At 37.2% G+C, this 20,466-nt stretch overlaps 1 protein-coding gene across 1 annotated transcript in view; it reads left to right on the top strand.

The window, feature by feature from the left end:
* The window catches only part of LOC121865768, a 53,236-nt gene that overhangs the window by 25,014 nt on the left and 7,756 nt on the right, over positions 1 to 20,466 (top strand). The window contains exon 4 of the mRNA XM_042365357.1: positions 2,426 to 2,534. Within this exon, the coding sequence (XP_042221291.1) occupies positions 2,426 to 2,534 (109 nt within the window). The remainder of the gene's footprint in view (positions 1 to 2,425; positions 2,535 to 20,466) is intronic.

The following is a 20,466-nucleotide window of genomic DNA, read 5'->3' as shown; positions in this document are numbered from 1 at the left end:
CACAAAGAAATTGTTATGAGAAAGAGGAGCCTGGCAGTGTGAACTTATGGGATGGTTGGTGCCATATGGGGGATTTTTATGCGCCGCGGGAGAGTGATAGTGAGTTATGATAGTGAGTGTGTCATATAAATAGGATGTCATGCAAGGAGGTGTGTCATGAGAGTCTTATGTCACGTGTATGAAGAGAAGGGTATCACATGAAGGTATAGGTGTCATATATGGGGTCATTTTAAGAAGGCGGGTGTCATTTGAGATCTGCATGTCATGAAATTGATGCTGGTGCAGGTGTCATAAGAGTAACAACTGTGTGTCATATCGAAGAAGGTTAATATGTTGGAGAAGACTTATCTATCTGTTCCTCCTCAAGCTTCACCTCTTCGTTCACACCCCCCCCCTCCTTCCACCTCCACCTTAAACACCAGCTCCTCCTTCATCTCCACTTGCAATACCCTACATATCCTCCTCCTCCACCCTCCAACACCTCCACTTGCGCCACACCCTTTATCCTCCAACATCTCCTCAACACCCCTCCAATACTCCATACTCCTACACACTCTCCAACATCTCCTCCACATCCTCCCCCTTCCATCACCTTCTCCTCCCTCCAACACCTCCTCCACACCCTCCCCTCCTCCTCCATACTCCCAACACCTCATCACTCTAACACATACAAACAGACTCCACTTGTCCATCTTCAGATGCATTATTTAAATCTTAATGAGTTAAGCTTAGTCCTTCATAAAACACTAAGGGCTCTGCCATACTTGTACTAATGGAGTATGTTATGCGTACACTCCTCGCTGTCAACCCGTTTATTTTCTCCACTAAAGAGATTTGGGGGGATTTTATTCATCTAGAGTCTCAAGTACTCAGAAAAGACTCATAGAAATTTTTGGTCCTTGAGGAGGGGGAGGGCGTGATGCTTAATTAAATAATGTATCTCAAGGGGAGTATCTAACTTTGTTTAAGGCCGTATTGTTGTTGTAAACTGAAATTAATGTTGTTGTTGTTGTAGATGTAATTAAGTTGTTGTTCTTGTTGTAGCTGTACAATTAAATTGCTATTGTTGTTGTAGTTGTAAAATTAAATTGTTGTTGTTTTTTGTATTAATAAAATTAAATTGATGCTGTATATTCCCTTAAATTTAAAGGAGGCGTAACGGGAAACTTGTCAGGTGTTTTAAGTGAAGTGAAAACCAAAGGCGAACTTAACGAAGGAAACAGTTTCGTTTTTCTCAGTAGTTTTAAAAATGCGCGAAACTCGCACCCACACACACCTACGAGAACAACCACACCCACACTCAAGTTCATATACACACCCATACACATACCTACACACTAACATAGGTATCTACATACACGTACACAAACGCACTCACATATACATACGTTCATAAAACATATCCACACGTTCTCACACATACTCATACACAAAAACCCACCTACATATCTGCACACACACTCACACACACACACACACACACACACACACACACACACACACACACACACACACACACACACACACACACACACACACACACACACACACACACAACCATTCATTGATTATTGGGTTCTGATATTTTCCTGGACTCGAGAACATGCGTATCACAGGAATCCCTTGTGTCCGAGGCAGAAAATTGAGAATCGACTGCCATGTTTTTGTGTTGAGTCCGACACGCGTCTCACACAACTCAGCGATTCGTTTCCTTTGCTTATCTCCTTCCGGACTTGCCTTTGGGCCCTTGAGACATGTTTTTTCCTTTTTTTTTCCTTTTTTGTAGGAGTTCTCGTTACAGGATCTACACTGCACCCTTGACAAACACTCACACGAAATACTCCTCTCACAGACTCATGACTGATTCATATTAAGCGGATTTTCTTCTGTTATTTAATATCCACTTTATAGAATGGGAAGCACAGCGTCAATCTCCCACTGTAAACATGATGGTAATGTTTGTAACTGTTTAGGTCGTGTATTGTGATAATGATGACTCTGTGATTAAGATCTTCAGTGGCGTCCTTCACCACACAATAATCTGGGAGGTAATATACTGTACACGCTGATGCTCCTGACTTTATGATATGAATGGTGCCGATCGTAAAGCCCCAATTTCACCACAAGCTAAGATAAACAAACCCTTGTTTTCTCAGAACTGCAATTGTATGACCTCTTCCATTCTCCTGCGACCTTGATGTAGCGTCTTAAATTTTCTCCAACATAAGTTAAAACTTTTGTCTTCTATCAACGACTTATGGAGCAATTCTTCAAGTCTCCTGGATGATGTAGACCTCTAAACGTCTCTACAATACAGAAGTGAACAAAATATTGATCATTTTCCTACTGATAAATGTACAGCCTTCAACTCTTGTTTTTTCGTTATGGGTCTTGTATATAAGGTCTTTTCTTTTCTCACCAACAGATGTGGTTCCTACACATGTTGAACGTCACGAAGAACGATGAGGGAGAGTACGAGTGCCAGACGTCCACACACCCACCCATATCCTTCATGACCTTCCTAAAAGTCCAGAGTAAGTAGCTTGTTAACCCGAACAGCAACGTTAGAGGAGAAATATTGTATTGTTCTGAGAGTTATATACTGTAGAGTTTAACACCATATTTCTCTCAAGCTTTTCGAAGGATACAATTTGTAATGACAAATTTCCGTAGCATTTTGAAGGGGTGTAGATTCTAACAGCACGTGCTCTTAAAGAGTCTTATGAGGGGCACGGGAATTGATGACACGAAGCGATGCCTGAGGAGTGAAAACCGCAAATTACTTTTGAGAAGCAAGAGGCTGAGATAGTTATCTTCCTAAGGCAGAACTGGAGGAAAGAAACACAAACTTTATATGACAGTCAGTTAAAGTGCTAAATACCTCAAATCCCAAGAACAGTTTGGCATTAGATATATTGAGCTGTAAATTAATAAAAAAAATACATCGTTTAGTGAGTATTAATTTAGATATTTGTGGTGGAATCATTATAGGAATAATATATATATATATATATATATACTTTGCACCAATTCCTTAGGTATAAATTGTTAGCGTCAAATCAAATGTTAATTATTTAATACTGAGGAGAAATGAATATTTTCCTTTGTAGTTCGGGTCCTTTACTCTGGTGTCAATACCAAGAATGAGATGAAGCGGTTCAATAGACTTAAAGTTGGCTAAGAACAACAATAATCTGCATACAAGAAAATTAATGTAGGTCGTCTTGGTGTTACTAGTGAGTGATCTTCAGTAAAGGCTAGGGAGAGTCATACTGGTTTTATGGTCTATAATATGAAAGACCTCTTGTATGAGTCCCAATACTAACAGGTCCCCAGTCCTAATGGCGAGTTTATGCTGGGTTGGGGTCTATGAAGTCTTGGTCTTGGTGAGACCCCAACAGTTTTCACACTGCGTGCTCATCAGCCTGACCGTCGTGTGAATTTATCGGTACTGTGCTATTCATAACCTTTATATCGGATCCAGCATGTCTGGACATAATTCAGTCCAGATAAAATATTGCTCTCAACTTTTTTCCTTTGCCATTGACTCACGGAAGAAATCGTTTAACATCGACATATTCACACCCGGCTTTGTTTCGTATTCAATACAGCTCTACCATTTGCACAAGTCAGCTGAGGATCATTGTATTTTTGTCCTGTTGGCCGGAGGAATCAAGATAAATTACTTCAAAAATGACGAGTCACATATCGTTCTTATTGCACCACTGCAGCTAAAACAGGATGAGTTAAAATATCCCTGAACAAGAAATGACCTATTTGTAGCTGATTGATGTAGTGACCGACGTGCAACACAATGACGGATATGTCTGTCAAACATGAACATGCAAGAATTAACCAGAAGGATATATACTCGCATATATATATATATATATATATATATATATATATATATATATATATATATATATATATATATATATATATATATATATATATATATATATATATATATATATATATATATATATATATTTTTTTTTTTTTTTTTTACACTACTTTTGTATCATTGGTAGACTACTGAAAACATACCTGTATATTGATGTACAAAAATACATTTGTTGACCAAAAATATTGTAAAGCACGTCAGCAGATTTCAACAAGCACATTCATTGATGCTGATATTAAGAATATCCACTAATTAAATAATAGGAAGTTACATGTATCAATATTGGGTAATATACTGTAGCTGTGAAAGCAATATAAAAGGTAACTCTTAATCAGCTCCCCATCTCCAGCCAATCATATCTCACCTTAAGAAAATTAGATCTACTGTAGCTGGGCAAGTTAACATCGATTCTATAGTTATTACCCAGAACAGTCTGTACACCGCCCTCTTCGTTCACTAACATCTGCGAGAAAAAAAATTCCAACATCCATCTTCCTTCTCGTGTTTTAGAGGTGAAATTTTTCTCCAGTGGTAAGCTCCTTCCTGTCTTATTCTCCTCCTCCACTATTCTCCATCTATCACCATAGATCATCATAAGCCAGAATTCTCCAGCTTCCTCCTAACACACTACCACCATCTCAATCTAGGCCTTCCTCCTCTCTGACTCCCTTCTCTCCGTCTATTCACCCGCTCTCTTCACTAGCCTTCCTCTCCTCTACCCTTCGCAACTAATCCAATCTTCTGCTATCCAAACTCCTAACACTGCTATCGTTCTCAACCAGTTGTTGTTTCCATATGAAGTCTAACTGAAGAAGGTTGAGTTATTTTTAAACATAGCAAAAGACGACTTAATTCAATGAAATACAGTTAGTTTCGCTTTACATTTGAACTAATTCTCCGAGCCTTTTAAGAAATAATTGTATTTATACTGATTTGACAAAAGAATGCATTACTTGTTTTAAGTTTTAATCTGACAATTATCTCTATAAAAATAATAATTATAATAATAATATTAATAAAAAGAGATAGCAAAATAACTGGGTAGGCTCCATTTTATCATGACACGCCTTAATGAATGTATAAATCAACTGCACCTATTAAGATGTGATATTGCAGTTGCTTGGTGGGTAAGGCGTGTGTGTGTAATAATAATAATAATAATAATAATAATAATAATAATAATAATAATAATAATAATAATAATGGTCTATTGAAAAAATTTCTGCAGCCCGAAGGCCGAAAATATACATTGGATATAAATGACTTATTACATATATTGGTGGTTTAACAAAAGCTTTCATTAGAAAAAAGTAAATGAACATACACTGAACATATAGATTAATGTTTACAGTGGAGGTCACGTAGATCATGTAAGCTGAAGTTTTGAACAGCAGACACGTAGTGTAGTAATTCCTTCACAGATGGTGTTATGAGGGGCATCACGTGGTGTAGTAATTACTTCACAGATTGTGTTATGAGGGACCTGACGTGGTGTAGTAATTCATGTGTGTGTGTGTGTGTGTGTGTGTGTGTGTGTGTGTGTGTGTGTGTGTGTGTGTGTGTGTGTGTGTGTGTGTGTGTGTGTGTGTGTGTATACCTGCATTTAAGATTTGGTGTTTGTGTAGTCCATCTTCACATCTCGACTAATCTAGGCACAAGACCACCTCACTCACCACTAACACTCGTTTATAGTCCTCACTCACACTCAACCAAGCTGAATAAAAAAACAATTATCACTGAACGGCTACAATTACCTTTTTCACTGGCATACAGACGGTAAACAGTCACGCTAGGTTCGTCATCCCCTTGTCAGTAGTGTAGTAGGTCCTCCCAGTTGTATCTTGAAGCGCGACACTACAGAGCGCCTCCCCACCAGAGTTCCTCACACTCTGCGCTCCCACCCGACTAAGTTTACGAGGCCATATACTTGTACATCAACAACCTTATCTGTACCTAAGGGTGCAACCCACGATTCGGAGACTTATTTTATTAATCCATAAATTTTCAATCCGATTTAAAGAGGGGTCCTGGATCTTTACTTTTCTAGATAAATTTGAGGTTATTAAAGGATTGTGGCTTTGTGTCTTGCTTTGGTTTGTATATATGAATATTTTAATAACAAATTATGTTTAAAGAGATTTTTAACATTGTAATTACGACCATCTAGTACACATCACCCTACAATATATAATGCCTTCCTTTTGTATACTGGATATAATGAAGTAATTTTTAACGCTCCATTTAATACCCACACAAGTTATAGCCGAAGAAATTCTACCGTGATATTCGCATAATTTAGTCGAGAGAGTCATTTGTTTTGTTAGCAGTCTCATATAGGGAACCAAACTTAAGGGAATATCTCGGAGTATTCACACACAAGCCAACGGTCTTCATCATTCAGTTGTGAGGGGCGATACTCATCCAGCCATCATTGTCAGCCAAGTTTGGAAGGGTGATAGTCATCCATCGTCTTTAACTCTACAGGGGTTAAGGAGATATATTTTACCACTCCCTTAAAGTGTTCAGGTAGAGATATATAACCTATTTTCTCTTAACCCATTGAGATGTGGAGGGAGAAATTATTTAACCAGTTTATTATACCATCTTGATGTTGGAAGACGATGTTCATGTTTATTATCTGCACACACACACACACACACACACACACACACACACACACACACACACACACACACACACACACACACACACACGCAAAAGAGTGTTAGAGGTAAGATGAAATACTTGGCCTTCTTTCGTTAATGTAAGATTAAAATCGCCATAAAAAGTTGAATCCTCTTCTATACAGTACATTTTTGTTTGCAGGTCCGTGCTTGTTTATTCCAGGGTGGATAGAAACCAAGAGTAAATCAAGACAATTTTCTCTTATTTATTCATCGCCATAAACTCTGTACCTTTCACTAACTCTCTGAATCATCTACAGAGAGAGAAAAAAATCGAATATCCCAGGAAAGGAAGGAAAATTACACAGCTTTTAAGTATAGCCGGGATATCGTAAACAAACTTACTAAAGAGTTGAAACGCCTAAAGCGGAAACTTGATTCTGTACTGACAGTCTTTACATGAAAGTTCGAGAACACTGATACACTCTCTCTCTCTCTCTCTCTCTCTCTCTCTCTCTCTCTCAACTCTGAACCGACATCCAGTAAGGGGCAAAGCCAATGACTTACTTCTGAAAAGACACTTTACACCATAACATGAAGATCTTGACTCCAGAATGGCAGGTTGTACCCAAAATGTCATGCAACTCCTTCATGTCTCTTCAGAATTTTACTTGTGACAAGTACACTTGGATTACAACTATTGGCTCATGTTTCTTGGTCTCGAGTTTACTGCGCCGAGAGAGAGAGAGAGAGAGAGAGAGAGAGAGAGAGAGAGAGAGAGAGAGAGAGAGAGAGAGAGAGAGAGAGAGAGAGAAGTTGAACCAGGGATTTCCTTAAAGTTTCATGCTAACTGGAATGGAAACAATCTCTGCTGACGTGAAGTAACAGATTTTATTGAGTTTTTTATTTATATTAAACATGTAAATCCATGGAAATGTAGCGTATTTCAACTTCCCTGTATATATATATATATATATATATATGATTATTATTTCTTTTTACGACACTTTAGTGGCATTTACACATACACACCAAAATGCATAGTAGATTCTCGAGAAAAACATATATACTCGAAATAGTGAGGCAGTGTGACAGGCAGCTGCGTCCCCACACACCCCTCCACACACGACCGTCACCCACAACACTGCAAAAAGGGGAGTCGCAAATAAAATTCCAGGCTATTTGTCCACTCTTTCCTTCCTTTTTGTCTTTCTTTTCAGATCAGGCACTAGTGTTTTGAGTTTGGGAACAGCGGCGTAGTGAAAGAGTGGCCGAGTTTCTTTAATAGTGTTCTGGGATGGGGGGGTAGGCACGTTCTGGTGTGTTTTTCATTTTGTTCATACCCCCCCCACCTGCCCCCAGTATTGTGCTTGTTAAGGCGCTATGTATAGAACCATGGGAAAAGTTATTTTAAATTTACTAATTAATAATTCCCGTTCTTGAAGAAAGCTGTGGTCTTTACTCTATTACTCGAACGTAATTGTTGTGAATCATGTGTAAAGATGCTGGTTTCGTCTTAACTTATGACAACATAAGTATAGCTGATCCTTCGACTAAGTTATGAGATGCAAATTATATAGTCGCCATTTTGTCTGTTGTTTAAACTTAACGGAAATTAACTAAGATTTGGTAAAATTTGTTCGGTTCTTCAATAAATTGTTAAACAATTATATCATACTCAAATTATATTAAATTATATTACATTAAATTATATAACAGATAATCTAGAATTTTCGCTAAAAAACAGCTGTGTTTATGGCCGAGCATACGTACAGTTGCCTTCTCAGTAAACGTTCACGAAAAGTCATTAAATTATATCAATGAACATAACATAATATTAAAAAAAAAACACTTCTTAAGAATACTTCTCAAGAGATGAACAAATGAAGAGGAAAATTAATATAATTTATTGCGTTGTAAGACTAACAGGGGTAATGAAACTCACCGATGTGGCAAGGTCAAGCGAGTGATGTTTTTGCTTATATATATATATATATATATATATATATATATATATATATATATATATATATATATATATATATATATATATATATATATATATATATATATATATATGACACAGTTCGTTATGTTAAAAGTTTAACATCTAAGAATTGACATCATTTACTGTTAATTCTAGCCCTCCAGTGCCCCCTGAGGGAGCCAGAGCAGGAATCTTGTGTCACACTGAGCAGTAAGATTCAGAGACTTAAACCGAACTTAAGTTTCAGAAAGTTATTCCTTGTCCCTCGCCCGTACACGAATAAGCAGCCCGACGGTTGAAATACATCAAACTCCCCGAATTGCCAATCATCGGCAAAAGCTTGCAATACCGGCGTCATCATCAAGTAAACAGAGACGCTGTGCTATACTGTATCGGCGTGTTAGCCCAGCCACCACTCCACTAGCGGCTGGCAGCCGCTATGTGTGCGCTCCCAGATTAACAGGTTTGCTCTGGCCTTTACAGCTTACACAAGTAATATTTATGTGCACACTGCAGCGTGTACAAATGGCGCAGGCTTGTGTACACAACGTGAGGCCAGAGTACACACAGGCTTTTCAAACTATATACAAGTGGTGTTGGAGAGTGTCTTTATAAATAACTTAGTTAAAAAATATGGGTGTGTAGCTTACTACAGAAAGCATGTTTGTCTAAGTGCGAATATATACTTCTCTTCCTCCTCTTCTTTTATCTCCTTTTTTTTATCTTTCTTCTCTTCCTCTTCCTTCTCACACTACACTTCAATAAAAAAAGGAACTAATGGGTCAGCTAATTAAACAAATCCTTTTATTAACCAGACGCCCAGAAATCTATCCTCTCGACTAGTATCCAGGGTCATGGCTGGAGGCGAACTCCCAGTAGGAGTCGGACGAGGAACTCGACGTATATTCTGACTCCCTCGGAGTTGAATTGTAGCGAGGTTATATATTCATTATGTAGTGAGTATATGTACCAAAGGTGTTGCAAAGATATGCAATCATCACAACTTCAGAAGTAATCTAAATTAAATAATGATCGATAGATAAACGAACTTTATTAGTTTGGTTGATGACAATTTTGGTACTAGTTGGCATGGGTTTTGGTGCTAGTTGGCATGGGTTTAGATACGAGTCGGTATGGGTTATGGGTACGAGTGTGATTTGATGCAAATTCCTATGGAAAGAGTTGGTATTTGCAATATATGACCAACATTAAACCTAACTCCCACAGGTATCATTAGGATGTTTAATCATCAAGTATAATAAGTTAGGGTACCTAATATTCATGTGATCTGGATTCAATAACAGACATAAAGACGAAAATGTGGTTGTGGATAACTTTTTCAGCTCCCTTATATTCCTGGGATTAATATACATGTAAATCTTAAGTCTGTGTTATCCCTTGACTACTTTTTTTAGAATTGTCAGAATGTACAGTAGCTGATCATAACGTATAAATGATTAGTTTCATACAAAACTTCATTAAACCTAACTTTGCCTAGCCTACTTTATGTATAATTTGGCCATCTTATGATGAGAAACGACGTCTTAAATGAAACACAAAAAATGTTATCATACGTAATTTAATTTCAATTACATCCTACCGATAACAGTAAAAAGTTAATCATTAACCTTAATTAGTGATATATATATATATATATATATATATATATATATATATATATATATATATATATATATATATATATATATATATATATACAAAGAAGAAAACACAGAAGTTCCCAAGCGCTTTCGTGTAATTCACATCTTCAGGGTGAGTACACTCACCCTGATGTGATTACACCTTGCACACCTACAGTGATTTACTTGCATATATATATATATATATATATATATATATATATATATATATATATATATATATATATATATATATATATATATATATATATATATATATATATATATATATATATATAATAAAAAGAAGGAAACAACGGAGCACCGTTGCTTCCCTCGTTATTCCCTTTCATGTGTTTTATCAAGATTTATCTTATCCACGTTTTCATTGTGGATCTACATATATATATATATATATATATATATATATATATATATATATATATATATATATATATATATATATATATATATATATATATATATATATATATGTGTGTGTGTGTGTGTGTGTGTGTGTGTGTTTGTGTGTGTGTGTGTGCGTGTGTGTGTGTGTTTGTGTGTGCAAGAAATTTATACACGCTATAAACACACGCACTGCCAATAAAGATTTGCCAGGTAGAAATACAAGGACATATCTTGCAGGCTTATGCTCTCTAGGTAGCGTGGCAGAGCACAATAGTGTGGTGTTGGTCTTTGTCATGTATTCCATCCTCGGGACTTAAAGCAGAATAGTAAATAAACAATGCTCCCACAAACACTCAGGCATAGTACATGTCTGCACACTCTAAGACCCACCAACCTCCAACCATCGGCAATGGTCCACCCGTTTGGCCAGAAAATCTTTGAAAGTTCCCCTTGGCGATAGTATACTGGTGATACTCGCTAAATGGTTATTGCTCTTTCAGATATAAATATAACAGTAAAAAAGAACGAGTCTTGTCTGAGGGCTGGTGTAAGCTAAGTACATTAAAGGGGGAAATATGGGAACCGGAAGTAAAAAATCTTCGATAGAACATCACAGTATGTGAGGGTAAGTGGGGAGTATGTGGGGCAGGGTCATGAGTATGGGCTCAGAAGGACTATCAGAAGGAGGCAGGGGTTGTTAGTGGGGAGGATTGGCACGATGAATATTTCTATCGTCCGCAGGAACTTTAACACAGTAGGTGCCATCATAATTTGTGTTTCTTGCCAGGCGTATGGCAAGAAACATGCTGGTGACGATGATCATAACTGGTGGGAATATCCCCCTAAAATATGTCAAGGTTAAATTCGAATATAAAAGTCACTTGGCTGTTTACTGAAAAAGTACAGCCACAAAATTATTCTGTATGGTCTCCTACGTCCTTCGGCGTGGACCATTAGCTTCCGTGGGGATGCAGTCATTTTTCTCCTGACAATAGTCGCCTCCTACCAAGGCGGAACTTTCACAGGTGACAGAAACCAACCGAGCTACAGCCAGTGTACAGTAGATAATATTGTTACCAGGGACGTGTCGGTCAGTACGGAGAAATACCGAGTTGACTTTAGTCAAACAATAGATGTGTACACACATGATATATATATATATATATATATATATATATATAACCCAAGCAGACATAATGACGTGCTTGACATTCCCCTGTAGGTTACAGTATCTACAGGGGAAGATAATAGTATTTCGTGAATATCAGGTGTTAGCTGTCCCAACACTTGGAGAGCTGCAGGAAGGAGACATATGATACGAGAAAGAGTTCTATAGTGGTGAGGTGCAGGAAGTAAGAATCGGAGCGTGAGAGAAATACAGCTCGTGTTGCCCTGTATTGATGACAGGCAGTGGATCACAGGGTGGAGCTTTTCAGTATGAAGGAACCAAGTATTATGGTTGACGTATTTTAGCCACAACTGTATAAAAATGCGTATTCGTTATATTCAGTGCGTACTATAAACTGAAAATACTGATGAATATTACCATCATAATGAAAAGTAAAAAAAAATAACGCAGAAGGCGGAATGAGAGACTAACCTAATATTAAAAATTCTAAAGTCATTCGTCAATTTGGTAACTTAATTCACTCTTTTTCTCTTGATTAAAATTTCCGGCTGTGTGAAATTGTGGCAATTATGAATCGGAATTTAGGATAATGGAAAAAAAAATATGTTAATGGTACAGTGAACATGAAAATTAATACCTGAAGAAGGGAAGTAAGACGAGTAGCATAAGTTGAAGAAATAAAGTAAAAGTAACATAAGTAGGAAAAACAAGAAAGACAAGAGAGCTTAAGAACGGAAGAGAAACAGAAACAAGGAAAGAAAGAAAAAAGACCCAGGAAAATACAATTTGGATAAATACGAGATGATGAGAGAGATGCAAATGGAGATATACTCAAAGAAGAAAGAAAATAAATAAAGATAAAAAAGAGAAGATGAAACTGAGGTTGAAGTACATATTTTCAAAGATGAACCAAGAAATGGAAATAAAACCGAAGATGGAAGAGAAGAACAGCAAGTTAACTAAATATAGGATGAAAAACAGATGCAAAGTGACAAAAATGTATACTCAAGAGGGAACAAGCAAGAAAAGGGGACGAAAATAAAGGAAAAACAATAAAAACGGATAACAGGTAAAATCCACCCGTTTGTTTCTTGTAATGAAGAGAAGAAACACATAGAGAGAGAGGAGGAGGAAATCGCACACACATGGAATAAAAAAAATTAACAATAGTGAAAATTATATTTGGTCAATCAGCATATACTATCGTTCGCTTTACTTAATGAAATAATATATACATTAGTCGTTATGAAATGAAAACAAAAATAGTATAAAATTATGAAATATGAGAACGAAGGAGAATTTCAGTAATGATAATGAAAAGGAACATAACGTGAAAATCATATTTATTGTGTTTTTTAACCATTTATTGCATTTTCATATGTAAGTTTTGTAAAAAAAAAAAAATAATAATAAAATGATGACTTAACCCTTTGAGGACGATTATTTAACCCCTTGATTACATTGACTTAAATCCTTGATTGTGATAAACTGACCCCCTTGAATATCATAAACTAACCCTTTGAGTACTATGCCTTAACCCCCTGAGTACAACGAGTGCGTGTTGTTGATGGGGATAACAAAATCCCTTCATAACAATAGTTCAAGACTATGAAACAGCAGTAGCACATTTACAAGATGTGTTGGCACTATTGCTAACACTAGTGTTCTGGTATTACGTATTCTACAGTATACACGACCTTTACACATGTAACCTTACTGAATGTTTTGCAATTAATTCCTACTCCAGGTGTTACTAATGTGTACTTGTTGATAATTTATATTACACTTCTTCCTTGTCTCTTTTATAACAATTAACTTTCTTGTTTAGTTCATCATGTTATGTACTAATGTTAGTCGTAGACAGCGGGGGCATATTTGTGTTAAAACAGTAAATGTAGTTTTTCTGTTATGTTTATTGTTATTAATTCGTTGAAATTCTTTCTTCCTCTAAAACTACTACTGTTATTATTACAGCAACAACTATAACTACTACTACTGATTCATTTTCATTTACAAACAAAACTATCACCACATCTATTAGTTTTAATATTTCTATCACTTTTCCTCATCTACCTCATATATTATTTTGTCTCCGCTCTCTACAGAACTGCTACTATTACCATTTCCTCTAAGTCTACTCTTCCTCCCACCGACACTGAAATTCCGTAATCTTCCACCAAAACAAACACCAAAAAACACACACACAAAATTATGGGCAGCCCAGTATCTACGGCAGGGATATATTATTTAAATCCTCTCATTATTGATGTAGTGAGTGACGTCAAGTACACTGTTGTAAGACTCCGTGTCTATGTTTAGCTTTCTTGAGGGCCTCCATCCTTGTTACTCTGTGGTGCCTCAAGTTAGGTGTTCTTACCGATCTCTGGTAAAGTGGGATTAATAATAAGTTTAGCTTTATTACAGAAGAATACAACTGGGAAGGTAATTAGATACAAAGGGTGACAGAAGGCAAGTTAAGTGTGTGTGTGTTGTTCCTGACGACGGCTACCCAAGACAGTAGGGGGAAAGGGCTAAAAGGTGAAGAATCCATAATAATTAATTAAACAACAAATCCAGAGGTAACACAACTTTTCTAAGAGAGATTCAAACATTTGAAGCCTGATAATATAAAATTCATTTCCACTTTAATATATATATATATATATATATATATATATATATATATATATATATATATATATATATATATATATATATATATATATATATATATATATATATATATATATATATATATATATATATATATATATATATATATATATATATATATATATATATATATATATATATATATATATATATATATATATACATATATATATATATATATATATATATATATATATATATATATATATATATATATATATATATATATATATATATATATATATATATATATATATATATATATATATATATATATATATATAATAATGATGATGAAACATGAACCCATTTCTTAAACTTTTAGTTCATAAATATAGTTTGTGTGAAATATTGCAGCCATTCAGCAGTGGTAGAGGTAGTCCTGACATCAACAGGCGGAAAGACAACTGCCAACCACAGTTCATCATACAAACTGATCGTACTTTATAATTTCATTTTATATTTGAGATAATAATAATGGTTACCTAAAAAAATGTAGATATGTAAGTAATGTTAAAACATCATAGTTTCAAATTTAACACGTCTTGGTACATTAGCTACAAGAGAGTGAGTCTAACCCTGGATATGGCAGGTGGCAGGTGTGGGCGCCGCTCAGCACCAAGGTCAACAGTAATCGTCGGCCTAATGTTAATACCGTATTATTTTTTATTAGGATTAAAAAAAAATGCATAATTCCCTTCATTTCCACATAGATTTAAGTCACAAAAAGCTGTCACAACAAAGTTATGATCTGTAACTACACAGAAACAACTTTACCCGGCAAAGTTATGTATTATTGGTCCCAATATGAATTACCTAGGTACTCCTCTGCTCACGTCACTCCAGTGTTGAAAGTTTAATAGCACTACGAGATGATGATATTTTAAATGTCTCTTATTTTTACTTTACACCAAAACTATTCCTCGACTTTCAAATTTGAACCATTTTTTAAGGAAAATGGCTGCAGGTGACCTTTAAATTGTGTTCATTATACAAGATCGTACTTCAGTGACTTCGTTGAACTGTACGTTTTTAACATCTGAAAGTCGCTTTGCGGTACAGGACATAACTCAAAATAGCACGAATCCTTGGATCACCTGAAGAATAGCCCCACCGCTTATTTCGTTTGATGATTATACACCCAAAAGATGCTTGGAGGAGGGGTTAGGTTAGGTTATTTTACTTTAGGCTGCGTTAGGTTAGGGTATGTTAGGTTAACGGCAGTTAATCCGATTTTGGTTTAAAATATTGATAAATAAGGAATAATATCATTGCTGCGGTCATTGTCAACACCATCCTTCTGTATTTGTATCCTCACCTGTCTCTCACCTACGATCTGCCTCTCATCTATGACCTTCTCACCTCTGACCTGCCTTCACCTGCTTCCTGTTTCTCACCTGTTACTTTATCTCTCACCCCTCACCTTAGACCTCCATCGTATTTGCTATTTTCTGGGATTATAAATATTATTATTATTATTATTATTATTATTATTATTATTATTATTATTATTATTATTATTATTATTATTATTATTATTATTATTTAGATTTCCAGAGTACTGAGTGATTCCTCTTAAATGTACGGTATCTGATTTATTTTTTCTGGTTTTCGGACTTGTCTTGATTAAAGGAAATTGCTATAATAACAAGAAATTACTGTCTTCACGTGATAGTTATATTAATAATAGCTGTTTAATACATCATGATCATCATTACCATAATCCTCCTCCTCCTCCTTCTCATTCTCATCATTATCATCATCATCATCATCATCATCATCATCACCATCATCTAGACAAAAACTCAGTAAACCCAGCAAACTGTTTTTCCTTTAAACATTTATCACTCTTTGACTCCCTACCATCCCCCGGTTTATCACCTCTTGTCTTCTTTTCTTTCTTCGTTCAATATCCATCCCCACCTTCACTCATCGGACCATAATAGAGAGTTTGACCTGGCACTGATAGAGGTCATGATTATCTTACCTCCTCATAAAAAAACAATGTTGTGGCCTGGCTCCCTCTGTCTAATGTGAGGAACGGCGCCTCTCATATGGTACTTTATTCAGACATTCTCACACCACTCCATCAAATAGGAATTTACTCTCCTCCTCTACCTCTCCCTCTCTCCTTCCCTCCATTCCTCCATCTCCCCTCTTCTTCTCCCTCCTCCTTCATCCCTCTACCCCTCTATTTCTCTTTACTTTCTTTCCTCATCTTCTCCTCCCCCCGTCTCTCTTTCTTCTTCTTCCCTCTCCTCTTCTCCTTCCTCCCTCTCCTCTTCTCCTCACTCCCTCTCCCCTTCTCCTCACTCCCTCTCCTATTTTTCCCACTCCCTCTACAACTCTCCTTCCTCTTTCTCCCCTTCTCCTCCCTCCTTCCCTCTCCTGCTCTTCCTTTCCCCCCTCCCTCTCCGATTCTCCTTACTCCTTCTCCCATTCTCCTCACTCAATCTACAACTCTCCTTCCTCTTCCTCCCCTTCTCCTTCCTCTTCCTCCCCTTCTCCTTCCACCTTTCCTCTCTTCCTCTTCTTCTTCTTCTCCTTCCCTCTCCCATTTTCTTTACTGTCTCTCCTTTTCGCCTCCCTCCCTCTTACTTAATTAGGATTTCACATTTTTCTCCATCCTAACGTCCTTCTCTCTCCTTCTCTCTCCCCGTCTTCTCTCCCTCTTCCTCAATTAGGAGTTCACATCTTTCTTCGTTTCCAACTTCCTTTGCCTTCCCCCTTTCTCAGTTCTCCAATCTCCCCTCTTTCTCTCCTCTTCAGTTCACGTCTTTCCCCCTCCAAATTTCCTCTTTTTCCTCTTCCACTCTTCCTCTCCCCTGTAATTCATTACGCTCCCCCACTCTAACCCCCATCCCTCTCTTACTCGGGGAGATGGTAGTTGGTGATAAACATCTAAGCCTGAGAGAGAGAGAGAGAGAGAGAGAGAGAGAGAGAGAGAGAGAGAGAGAGAGAGAGAGAGAGAGAGAGAAGCAGCACTCTTTTTGGTATAACTAAAGGAACATACCCCATAAAACAACGCGATTATATGCTCTCAAAACACACAGACACAACGAAACAGATAACAGTTCACACAGACACACACACACACACGCCACCCCCCTCTGTTCTATTATTAATGCATCCCTCAGACAAAGCAAATGCCCTAATGAATGGAAAACCGCATTTGTCACCCCCATCCCCAAGGTGACCACCCCACAGTCCCTGAACGACCTCAGGCCAGTTGCCATTACCCCCATACCCAGTCTACTTAGTGAGGACTTTGTTTTTGAATGGGCATTTGCCAGTATCTATCAGTCAATTGATTCACAGCAATTTGGCAATATGAGGACCTCCTCTACATCACACTGCTTGGTGAACTTTCTGGATTTTCTGCACAAAAACTTGCAGAAACGTAAGACATCACTGGCCGTTGCCCTTGTGGACTTCAGAAAGGCCTTTGACCTTGTTGATCAGTGCACTGTTATCAACAAGGCTATTGCACTAGGGCTGCCCACCAACCTGGTCTCATGGCTCACTAATTTCTTGAGTGGACGTCGCCAAGCAGTGAGGTATCAGGGCTTGGTCTCTACATTCCAACACCTCACCTGCGGTGTTCCCCAGGGGACCAAGATGGGACCACTGTGTTTCCTGATCCTGATCAACGACGCTCTATCGGACACTCCTCACAGGTGGAAGTACGTGGATGACTGCACTGTGGGGGTTTCAGTGGACAACACCGCACCAGACTACTCATCGCTACAAGGCACCCTGGACAGGCTACAGGCATGGACTACGGAGAACAAGGTCACCATCAACCACACCAAAACCGTAGTCATGCACATCAATACCGCCACCACTCCAGTGCAAGCCCCAGCAGTCACAGTGGGTGCCCATCCTCTCCAGCTGGTGCAGTCTGCCAAACTCCTGGGTGTAACTATAGACAACAAACTTGACTGGAAGGCCCATGTAAATAACACAGTCAAGGCAGCCTCGTACCGTCTCTACATGCTACGACGACTTAGGTCACTTGGGACACCCACGCCAGAGCTGAGGACCATCTACAACGCCTTTATTCTCCCCAAACTAACGTATGCGTCACCAGCCTGGTCGTCTTCTCTCAACTCCACCCAACAACGTCGGCTAGAGAAGGTACAGAAAAGGGCCTGCAGAATCATGCTCGGCGCAGAATACTCCGGCTACATCAACGCTCTCTCCACCCTGGAAATGCCATCCCTCAGTGACCTCCACCACCAAGCACTGGAAAGGTTTGGCAGCCAACTAATGCACCACCCTCGTCATCGCCACCTCCTGCCACCTGCAGCCCCCCACCCACCTCGCGCAGTCCGCCACTACAACAAATTCAGCCCAAAAGAGCCCGCACCGATAGCTATAAGAACAGCACCATCCCATCTATTATTAAAATAATAAACAACTCCTGATTTATGTACTGTACAGCCCTGTAAATGTATTCAACGCATATTATATCAATATGTCTAAATCAAATGTAAGTCTGTATATTTTTAGCCACCGGCTGCAACTCTATCAATAAACCGTTTATTATTATTATTATTATTATTATTATTATTATTATTATTAGTATTAGTATTATTATTATTATTATTAATTATTATTATTATTATTATTATTATTATTATTATTATTATTATTATTATTATTATTATTACACACACACACACACACACACACACACACACACACACACACACACACACACACACACACAGAGCAAACTAAACAGGCCTCCCATCATTAAACGAACACACTCAAAAATTTTTTAGTACAACTATTCGTTGGTACGTTGACGGTAATTTCCCCGGGTGTGGTTGGCTTTGGTGTATGGATAATGTGGCGGTCCAACTCAATATAAAACTGATGTTATGTAACACGGGAAACACCAAGCTATTTTCTTATTCATGACAGTATACAAAGACGTGCTATGATACATACAGTTTTAAAATGCGAAGTGAGTGAGTTAGTGAGTGAGTGAGTGAGTGAGTGAGTGAATGTGTGTGTGTTTGTGTAATTTAAAAAATGAATTAGATATACCAAAAAAATTTAAGTAAAAAATGCAGATATGTAATATACTTCCTGATGTAAAATACATTTGTAATTAAACCAAATATCGTTGGCATTAAATATAGGACACGATACTGAAGATACGCGTGTAAATTTAATTAAAATAAGCTTAGATACATGAGTAAATATATACATGCCTCTCTGATACGACTAACACAAGTATTTCATTTATACTTAAAGTGTTATATGTGTGGCCGTATACTTGATGCTGAAAGACGTGATATATGAATTACTTAAATGATGAATAAAAAGAACAACGAAGATTAATTTTCAAAAGCAGATTTCAAAAATATAATTCTGAAGTGCAGGTAAAGAGAGCATAATACACGGCGCTCCCTGAAGTATTCTGAGTATACAAGAGCATTAGAACTTTGTGAAATAAGCAGCTTTTAAATATATTATTTGTACTTACCTTCCACACAGTACACCACCCGTGCAACACTGTACTACAACACAGGCATGACTGTAACTGTACTGCATACTTAAATATGTACATCTTGTACTGTAATTAGATTTCTGGATAAAGTTTTGGGTTCAGATAACCTTAGAAACGTGAAGTACTATCAAGGTGCGTTACTCATTATTATAGGCTTAGTACACGGAACTTTGTCGTGTTGTACAGTGACGAATCTCGACCGCAGTTAAAAGTTTTTTCTTGTCACTTTTAAATAGGACGTTACGTAAGACACTACTCGTATAATACTTACACTCCGTAACTCGCTTTAATATTACCTTAGACTCTCTCTCTCTCTCTCTCTCTCTCTCTCTCTCTCTCTTAGATATCAACGTAAAATGATAATATTCACCAATATGATAGATCCGGTGACGCTACAGTTTTGTCAGCTGGGGAACATTTTAGGGGAACACTCGGCTGAAACACTGAGCTGAGCGCGTGACAGTGTTAAGTATTAATTCCACAAGTGTACACTCTAATTACAGAAATTTTAATGCATGAAAGAACAAAATAAATAAAAAAGTTGAAAAAATAATAACAACAACATTATAAAAAATGG

This window comes from Homarus americanus, unplaced genomic scaffold (genome assembly GCF_018991925.1).
Source record: "Homarus americanus isolate GMGI-L3 unplaced genomic scaffold, GMGI_Hamer_2.0 scaffold51859, whole genome shotgun sequence".
Classification (NCBI taxonomy): Eukaryota; Metazoa; Arthropoda; class Malacostraca; order Decapoda; family Nephropidae; genus Homarus; species Homarus americanus.
This window is presented reverse-complemented; position numbering and strand designations above follow the sequence as displayed.